General features: G+C 35.9%; 1 protein-coding gene across 3 annotated transcripts in view; it reads right to left on the bottom strand.

Annotated features, from left to right (window-relative positions):
• Positions 1-10,361, bottom strand: part of SSFA2 (sperm specific antigen 2) — a 37,370-nt gene that overhangs the window by 18,511 nt on the left and 8,498 nt on the right. For all 3 annotated transcript variants that reach the window (XM_005857652.2, XM_014546502.1, XM_014546491.1), the window contains 2 exons: positions 8,804-9,504; positions 2,104-2,176 (listed from right to left, as the gene is read on the bottom strand). In XM_005857652.2, coding sequence (XP_005857714.2) covers positions 2,104-2,176; positions 8,804-9,504 — 774 coding nt within the window. The remainder of the gene's footprint in view (positions 1-2,103; positions 2,177-8,803; positions 9,505-10,361) is intronic.

Below are 10,361 nucleotides of genomic sequence, written 5' to 3'. Positions count from 1 at the left end.
AGAGAGAGAGAGAGAGAGAGAGAGGTAATATGTAAATTAGGCTGGGAAGCCGTAATGGTCATGGCCAGCTCAGGAAGAAGGGGCCTGGCGCAGCCCAGAGCCTGAGAGAACAACAGACAGGGCAGCCTGCGCCTGGCCCTGGAGCCGGAGAGAACAACACACAGGAGGGCTGGGTTTGATTCTGATCACGGGCATGTATTTAGGTTGCAGGCTCCTCCCTGGCCGGGGCCCAGGTCAGGGCTCATGCAGGAGGCAACCAACTAAAGTGTGCCTCTCACGTTGATGTTTCTCTCTGTCTTTCCCTCTCTCTTCCAGGCTCTCTAAAAATCAATGGGAAAATATCCTCATGTGAGGATGAAAAAAAAAGAAAGAAATGTCATATCCTATGAAAGAGAAATCTTGAAAATGCCTAAAGAAAGTTGTCATTTTTTCATGGTGAAAGGACTGGAGTCTGTGTTGATGAAAACACCTTGGCGGCTGCGGCGGCCAGCAGTGGCAGCAGTAGCGGGGTGATGGAGGTGGCGTCTTCCCCTGATCAGCCCGGTTGCCTCCCACAGAGGGAGGCCAGACTGTGGCCCGTCAGTGGGACATCCCCTGAGGGCTCCCAGACTGTGAGAGGGGGCAGGCTGGGCTGAGGGACCTACCCCCCATGCATGAATTTCGGACACCGGGCCTCTAGTTAATTTATAAAAATGTGACTCATAAAAATGTTAACATTCTTACTTATGCCACCAGAAATAAGAGACCCTATGTCAGTAAGAGGAAGAAACCCGGATGTGAATACAAACCACATTCCATCTTTCCTACCACAGGAAGCTTACTCTTGGAAGATCTTAAAGTAATTATAATGTTTTTATTTAAATATATAAAATTTGCCCACATCCTAGTAATGTGGGCAAACCAGCCAAACATAAGGGATTTCAATCTTGAACAAATCAGAGACCAAATAGCAAGCAGGTTTTAGGTAGAATCCTCTAAGTTTTACTTATGAAGCCATTCAAGAATAAGAAATATTTCACAGGCATGAGAGTGAAATGACCAACATGAAAAAAAGCTCCAAGGTCAAAGACACCATTACCCCTTTGACACAATGTACCCCTTGTCTACCTATCTAAAACAAAGATTCCTATGAACTCTTCCTAACAGTTTAGAAGTACATGCATTATGGGATTTACATGAGGAAGAAAATTAAATAGTAAAATTCATTCTATGTCTAACGAGAACTATAGTAACCTAGTAAGTGGAGCTCTTGTTTCTTAGTACCATATTGCAATAAAAGAAAAATTCTATGCAAATTATCTCTTACAAAGTCATTTCAGAGATCAGAAAACAAACATGTAATTTCCTATTCTAGGAACATACATATGAATCTTTGCTTAAAAAAAGCAGGGTGGTTCGGCATGGGTAAAGTTTTAAAAATAAACAGTCCTACCTTCAGTGGTCATTTTAACTTCTTTACTTCCTCTCTCTTTTTCTCTAAATCGCAAAAGCTTTGTGACTTTAAAGAAGATCAGACACGCTTTTTGTGTTGTAAATGAAAAGTGAAAGAAATGGATTCAAAGGTCCTTTGGTCAATAATTAATAATTCAAGAGAAGAATGACATCTACAGGCACTCACCTTTGATCCATAGTTTGAATTTAATTTAACTAGCTTTAACTATTGCTGAGACATTGATGGGTTTTTTGTGTTTTTTTCTTGCCAGAGGCATATTCATGTATTAGACATAGGAGCCACATTTAAATAATGAAAACCCAGAGGGGATAATACAGATGTATATTTCAATCATAACCACATAAAAACGTAGGCTTGAATCTGCTGCTCTATCACTTCCCACCTAGCCCTATGCAGAACTCAAAAATATGTAAAATGCACAGAATTGTGTAACGAGGTCATTGCAGAATAAGCAAAATAAAATTACTTTATGAGCACACAAGTCTTCAAGAAGAATACAAAAAATCCTATAACCAAACCATAATGAAGCATGCATATCTGTGCTCTTAATTACTGTTTTACACTATTATCTTCTACAAATACTGGTAGACAAAACCCCTTTTCCAAACCAACAGACAACACTTCGGTCATGTGGACATTGGTCTACTTACCTCTTTTCGACTTATTAAGACCTAACTGGTAAGTGGCTGGAACATGAGGCACTTCTCCCTCCGTACTTTGAACCTAAAGAAGAGTTTTAAGTAATTAAAACTTAAAAGAATCTATGTCAAAGAACACCTCCTAACAATCATTTATTCAACAAATCAACCTAACTAAAAGGGTACCAAAGGTTCACATATTTAAAAAGTGCACGATATCTTATCTCAAAATTACTTTCAAGTTAACAATAGGAGTGTAAGTTTTTAACTAGCAAACAAAAATGACTACATGTATAAATGACCTCATTTTAAAAAGTTGCTATCATATGAAAAATAGATCCATAATAAAAAGTTCTCTCAATGTTAAACTTCAAACTGCTCAGTGCCAGGAGAAATGCTAACAGATTCCCTGCAGCAGACCATGGCATGGCTGACACCACTGAGGCAGGTACAGATCCTGCGTCTTTGAAAAACGGCACATTATGCTCCCATTGCAAAATTATATAAAATCCCACAAATTTCAGGCATCAAGTCTGCTCGTGTGTAAGACTTCTTTGTCCAGACATAATTGATCTTTTAAGACATAACTCGGGAGTAGTAAGTGGAAAAGCAGGTTTCATAACAGAACTAAAATGTTGAAAGATGCTTAACCATAAATCTTCCCTCAAAACTCTGTCCAAAGGTACCAAACCCACAAAAGTTGTCTCTTACACTGTCTTTTCCCCCCATCTGCACAACTACAGAATTTAGGAATTTTCAGATTCCTTATTTGCCACACCCACTATTCTAACATAACTAACTCTATACTAAGATTGAACATTGGGCCCATTGGTGGGGGGAATACTAATTCCCAACACTTTACACCCTGTAATGATTAGTGCTTAAAATAATAAATAACATCCAAACAATGTGGGCAAACTAACCAAACACGTGGGATTTCAATCTTGAAAAAATCAGAGAGCAAATAGCAAACAGGTTTTAGGTAGAACACTGGTAGTTTCAAGCTATGAATCCATTCAAGAAAAAGAAATATTCCATTTGAATCAGAGTGGAATGATCAACATGAAAAAAAAGCCAAAAGGTTAAAGATGCTATTACTAATTTAAAAATTGGTCTGATTTGTTTTATCTTTGTTCTAAACAGTTCCATGAATCCAAGTTTACGACGCTTTTGAAAACTGAAAGCACACTGGCCATTTAAAACCATCACCTATAAATCACGTATAAACCAGTTTCTACTATTCTTTGTTATTGAAACATTATAAAATATTCTTCAAAGCAGCAGACATAAGTTCAACAGGAAAACCATTGTTTTGTGTGCAAGGAAATAAAATGCATTTTCCTTTTATAATCAACAAAGGGTCTATTATTAGTCTCTATTTAAGCCTACCCTACTTCAAAGAGTTTTATATCAAATAGACCAGAAACTATAAAAGAAATGCAAATGTCTCTTTAATTATATTCTAGGAATCTCAATTTATGCACACTAAAATGAGACAAATTATAAGCTCTCAATAAAATTGTAAGCTCATTTTTAATATAGAATATTATGTCCCTTAGATTTACAAAATTAGTCACAAAACAATATGACTTTAATGAATATGTATCCTCAGCATACTATTCTTCAAGAAGCTTCTCCTGGCAAAAATTGGTCAATCAATCAATTATCTAACTCCCTCTCTCCCTTCACCACAAACCCTGTAAACTGATTGGAAGAAAAAGGCCCTTACAGGAAAAAAGTTCTGAAGGTCGTATTTTACTAATGAAACTATTAAAGTCAGGATCCTTTTGCCAATTTAGCAAAATCATCAATCTCTTTGTTGAAGGCAGAAACAGACACACTAGTGATAATGGCTGAATTTCATAGCTTATTATGTTTTATTACTAGTCAAAGGTATGCAAAGAAAAGCAGTCATAGTCCAGATGGTTTGCACCACAGAAAACTATGACACACAGAATTTAGATTTATGTGGCATGATTTTTCCTAGTCAATGGTTTCAATTCCAGGTAGAATTCTGATCATTTGCTACAGGTTGCCTTTCGTTGAATTAACTACAGCTCAATAACGATAACTGAACTGAGTGACCGATAGTGGGTGTTCATTACACTATTTTCTCTAATCTTTGGGTAAGCTTGAAACTTTTCATGATAAAAATTACAAAAAAAAACAACAAAAACCCAAGGCCCCCACTAAACCAAAATGACAAAATAACTTGGTCTCAGTGTTTTGAGATTATAAAACAGCTTTAAAAGTAACCCATACATAAAATGAAGTTACTCATTACTTCATTTTAAAAACGTTTAATAAAACAAAGACCATACCTTTTGAATCAATGTCCTGCTACTGTGGCAGATTTTTTTTTAATATCTATCACATATATGTCTTAGGTATGATACTATTGCATTATGTTTTATAGAGCAGCAATATGTAGAATGTTCTATCTCAAATAACCCTTCCTCTAAGGTTTAAAAAGACCTGTATGGCAGTTTTTTAAAAAAGAAAAATGAAACCTGGAGCTTTAGAAATTACAATTCTACCTAATTTTTAATGATATCTTTTTAAGAAATCAAAGGAAGACATTATTTTTCCAAACAAGTAGTATGGGGCTGTGCATCCAATGACATGAGTTCTTGTCCAGTGTCTGTGATAATCACCTCAGTTTTCTTAACTGAAAAATAAACACTGAAACTCCTACCTCACAGGTCCTTAGGATGATCAAATGTGATTATAAGTATTTTGAAACAGTAAAGTGGGAAAGATTTAGACTAGATCTCTCTCTCTCTTCCACCCTCCAGGAATTCCCTACACTGACACCCCCTTGCCCCTCCCTTCAGTGGGGTGCTGATATCAAAGGGAACATAACTACCTTCAGAAAGATGATGAAGAACCACTGCTATCAAGCAATATCAAATGTTAGGGAGGGGAAAACACTTCCTCACCTGTAAAGGGAAAATGATTCACAGAACTAACTCATTCTCTACTAACCTATGATTCTATAATTAGTTGCAAATTTTTACCTTGAAAAAAAACTTTCAAGTTTTAAAAACACACATACATATATATATGGTTTACTTTTACTGTTAGGTAAATACTTTTAAAAAAAATAAAAAGCTAACTTGCTCTTTTAGATAAACCACATAACAAAACAGTGGTTAACTGGGCTATGAGGTAACAGACATTGGTTCATTAGGTCATGTATCAGAGCTCATATTCTCTTGCAGACACAATACATGCCTTCAAAACACATACAGTTCAATCTGAAAGGTCAAAGGGACAACTTAACTGTGTATCTGACTGATTTGGGATTAACTGAGGCCAATAAACATAATAAAAGGCCAGAATCACTTAACATTGTGGATAGGTTTTGCTACTTCAAGCAAAACAGTGTATAACAAAACCCAATGTACCACAGGCTAGGTGATATGAACAAGTTAGGTTCCCGTGGCCCCTCACCAATGTTATAGCAAAACGATGTTAAATAAAACTATGTTAATCGAGGACCCAATGAAATGAGGTACATTAGTTAAATCACCAATCAGTGTAAAGACAGGATTAGAAACACTTAGTAAAACTCTGGTAGCTTAAAAATTATGTATATATACTTCCACTAATATCTGTATTTGAATGTAAATTCATTTATAGAGTGAGAAGACACAGAACAATCTATTTACAGAAATGTATAGATAAAAGTCCTCCTTTCTCTCACATGTATGACAAAGTTTTACTATTAAAGCTAATATCTGTATTTGAATGTAAATTCATTTATAGAGTTAGAAGACACAGAACAATCTATTTACAGAAATGTACAGATAAAAGTCCTCCTTCCTCTCACATGTATGACAAAGTTTTACTATTAAATCAGGATCCTTTTGCCAACTTACTCAGCAAAATTCTTACACTTACAAGAAGAACAATTGCTTAATGAGTAGAATCATTTTGGTTTTACTGAGAATCATTGATACTAGCAACCTATGGTTGTAGAGAGTTACCATGATGTATTTATTCAAAATAAACCATTTCAAAACCACAGAATTATCCAGGCAAGTCATTAAGAATTACAAAAGTCAAGAGTAGATTTTACAACTTTTAAACACACTGAAACATGTTAAATAGACATTTTTTGTAAGGTAGGCTGACTTTTAATTTAAAATAGTCTGGCTTTTTTTCCTTCCTTTTTTAACATAAGAAACAGTCACTTTCATTCTCCAAGGCTAGGGTCATTCTTGTCCTCTACTTAATTATTGACAATTAAATATTTCCTCTCTTTGCTCCTGATGACTGTCAGATCTTACCTTCTGCCTCAAAGCGATCAGGCAGCTTCACGCACAGAGCCGCGTCTGCAACATTTTCTCCTACCTAGCTCAGGAGCAGCTGGCCGTCAGTTACTGTTTGGAAACTGGCTTACTGAGGAAGAGAGTGCGCGCTCTGACTTATATTTATTCCCTGTTTTTACAGGAAGAAATTTCCCAATATGAATCAAACCTCAAGGGAAAGGAATCCAAAAGAAAAATAGTAACACTTTGAATGGGATCTAAAAGTTTGCCTCAATAAGACTGTTCTCTATTTGTCAGTATGATTCAAATCATACTTGGGAGGGGAGGAAATTAAAGAAACACATTATTTCCCTTCTTTATCCATTGTTCTACAAACTCTCTTTAAAGTTCCCAAAGAGATAAAACATTTCTAGGAGCTTTTTATCCACATTTCATATATATCTGAAGAAGGATTCATCATTTTTTAAATTCCCCATATTTACAATGTAGCTATGATTGACCATATATTCTTTCTTTTTTTAAAGAAACAAAAAATACTCCACTATTCTTTAACACTAATGCCGATAAACTTGTACTTCAAAAAAAAGTTCAATGTCACGTTACTTTCTTTTCATTCAGTGTTTTTTGCCAGCAGAGGGAGCAAACAAAGCCCAGTCTATCCGTTAAATGTTAACTTGCGGCCAAAGCACATCTAGCTAGCACTTTATAAACATTTTAAAGACCTTTTATGTGTATGGTATCAATAATTTTTTTAAAACTATAGCTTAGAATTCAGGAATTCTAGAAACTAAAAAATAGCATAAGAAAGTGTCATCACATCTGTCACTGATAAGCAATTTTCAAGAATCTAACATGATCTGTTTAAATTTTTATACTCTGCTATTGTATTAAAACAAGACACCTATCATATCTGATTGTCACCGAGAGGGCCCTACTGGAAGGCAAGGAGTTACACTTTAATTATGAGTGCTTGGACAAGTTTTGATCACAAGAAAGTCAAAAAAGAAATTGAACAATAAAATAAAATAAAAAGGAGTTTTAATTAAAGCAGTCATTTTCCAAATTCATTATAATAAGAAATATACTAAGAATTAAAGAGTATAAATATGAAAATATATAAAAGATGAAAAGAAGCTTACCAAAAAAATATAAAATATTTCAAAGGGCTGCTGTGTTTTGTTTTTTTTTCCACTTTTTAGTTGAAATTAAAGTATTAAAAGATACATTCAAAGACCACAAAGAGGTAAATAGCTATATCAACAATTCAAATTTTGCAATAAATGAAAAACCTTCGCAAGTGAGAGATATACACTCACCTAACAGGGCATTTATGGGCAAAATCAATTATCCCATTTTCCAATTCCCTAATATAATGACATGATTCTAAAACTACTGTGACCTATAACTAAAGCTATCCTGCGATAAATTTCAAAAAGAAAAGTTGCACATAATTTATAGCCACAACTCTTCAGCAGTACATACGTGCTCCTATGTAAAATGAGACCACCACTGCCTGCCCCCCAGACTGAGAGAGAAAAGTACTTCAAGGGCCTAGTACAGTGCCTGACACAAGGTAGGGTAGGTGCTTGATACAGGCGTTTCCTGCCACAAGCTATATAGCTTCAACTCATATCAGCTCCCACTATTCAAAAGCAGTGTTATATGAACCTCATCAAAATTATTATTCTTACCTTGTCCAATTCAAAATTTATATACACTAGCAGGACTATCACTAGGTAAAAGAAAGAAGTAATCAAACCCTGCTCTTCTGGACTTGCAGAAATCCCCTTCAGTGGCCTTTCAAGCCTTCCTGAGGTTCCCTATCCTCCCCTTCAAGTACCTATCTTTCTGATCTTTCCGTTCTGGACTTGCAGAAATCCCCTTCAGTGGCCTTTCAAACCTTCCTGAGGTTCCCTATCCTCCCCCCCTTCAAGTACCTATCTTTCTGTTCTTTCCAGTCCCATATCAAACCTATCCTCAGTCTTCTTCACACTTAACTTTTCCATTGAGACACATTAAAAGCTTGCCCAAAAGCACACAGCAATTCGGTGGCAGAGACAGAACTCAAACCTGTTTGATTTCATAGTCTGAGTTTTTAACTATTATGCAATATTAACTTGAATATGAATATTCTCTCAGGACTTTCTCAGGGTATCAAAATCTCAACCTGAGAGAAAGTGGGTTCAAGTTCAAGTATTGTATCAGCAGTGGACCACAGAGGATCCAGAGGAGCTGATAAACTGCACCATGACCTTGACTTCACATATTCCTGTGATTACTTCTTGGTTTGAGAAACACAAAACAAAAAACCTGGAAAGACAAAATTAGGATTTTTTTCTAGTCTAAGTCCATTAGCCACCTTTCATTTTAAAGCCATTTTTGGCACTTTTTTTTCCTAACTTACTCTTTGAAACAGGTCTTAGTAACGTTTTACCTACCTCTTCCATTTCGAAGGAGTCCTTCTGCTCTGCCTTTATATTTCTTATGGATGGGATCTGCAGCGGGGCACATGGCTCTTTTTCAGCTGTGGACACGTGGACATTTTTCAGCTCACTGCACCCTTCCAGCTCGCTGTGGCAGGCCATGCTGAAATCACTACCTAAATCGGATCCTATAATACCAGATTCCTCACCCAGTTTACCATGACTTTGAGTTTCTTTACTTTGTTCACTTTCACTTTCTTGGTTAAAATTACTGTTTGCTTCATCAGAAAGTCTATCATCAATGTCAGCATTCTCCATAATAGTTGATGTACTAACTGATACTTCTTCTTTAACTGTAGCCAACATGTAAGATGAGTCTTTCTTCTTTACAATTTTTTGAGACTTTGGATCATTTTTACTGCCACTGTCTTCACTCGCAGAAACATTCAGAATCTTTCCTTTTTCAGTTGCTGGGGAAGGAGTACTACCTTCTCCTTTCTCTGTTTTATCAACACATAAATTCAGTTTTGATAGTGTTTTCATTAAGCGATTTGCAGTGTTACTTCGGGTTAACGGTGGAGGAGAGTCTGTCTCCTTGTTAGAGGTTACTGAGGCCATACTTCCAATTCTCTGCAGAGGAGTCCCAGAGACTTGGGAATACAAAGAAGAAAATGCGTTGGCCACAGTAGTAAGCACTTCAATTTGACGAAAACGACCTACAAAAAGAAAAAAGTGTTATTTATTTATCTATTTATTTATGTCTGTCTTTCATATATATATGCCTACATATTAAACCATTACTATTGTTCAGAATTCCAATAACTGCACTTAGATCAGAAAGATCATGAAACCAGATTTTTCCTCTTACTGAACACTTAAAACTTTTCTACATCTACTGTGGAGATTTTTCACTCTAAGCACTAGAATTTAGTTTTGAAAATCAGAAGCACAAAGCATAACACCACATAACACAGAAAGGACTAGGTATTGATCTAAAGCTGTGATTCTGTTTTTAGGTCTTGGACTCCACTAAGACTCTTCAATATGTTCTCCTAATAAAGTGTACATAATTCACTTAAAACTTTTCTACATCTACTGTGGAGATTTTTCACTCTAAGCACTAGAATTTAGTTTTGAAAATCAGAAGCACAAAGCATAACACCACATAACACAGAAAGGACTAGGTATTGATCTAAAGCTGTGATTCTGTTTTTAGGTCTTGGACTCCACTAAGACTCTTCAATATGTTCTCCTAATAAAGTGTACATAATTGGGGGGGGGGGTGGATTTATAGATCTCTTAAAGCTAATCCAAGGACTACCTAGAGATCCTCTTTTGGAACTTTTGGCCAACAGAGAAAATTAAACAAAGGTATAATATGAATAAAAATTACTAAATTCGCCATGCTATTTTAGACTTACAGAAAAAGCACCTGAAATTGACTTCACTTAATAGTAACAAGGCCCCTCCCCTACTTCTTTCCTTCCTGAACAAAGCCTTCTGGAGATAGGTGTAAGTCTAAGGTTCTGCTCCACAAGGTAGCATGTGTCACTCTGTAAGGTAACACTTAAGT

This window comes from Myotis brandtii, unplaced genomic scaffold (assembly GCF_000412655.1).
Source record: "Myotis brandtii unplaced genomic scaffold, ASM41265v1 scaffold112, whole genome shotgun sequence".
Taxonomy (NCBI): Eukaryota; Metazoa; Chordata; class Mammalia; order Chiroptera; family Vespertilionidae; genus Myotis; species Myotis brandtii.
This window is presented reverse-complemented; position numbering and strand designations above follow the sequence as displayed.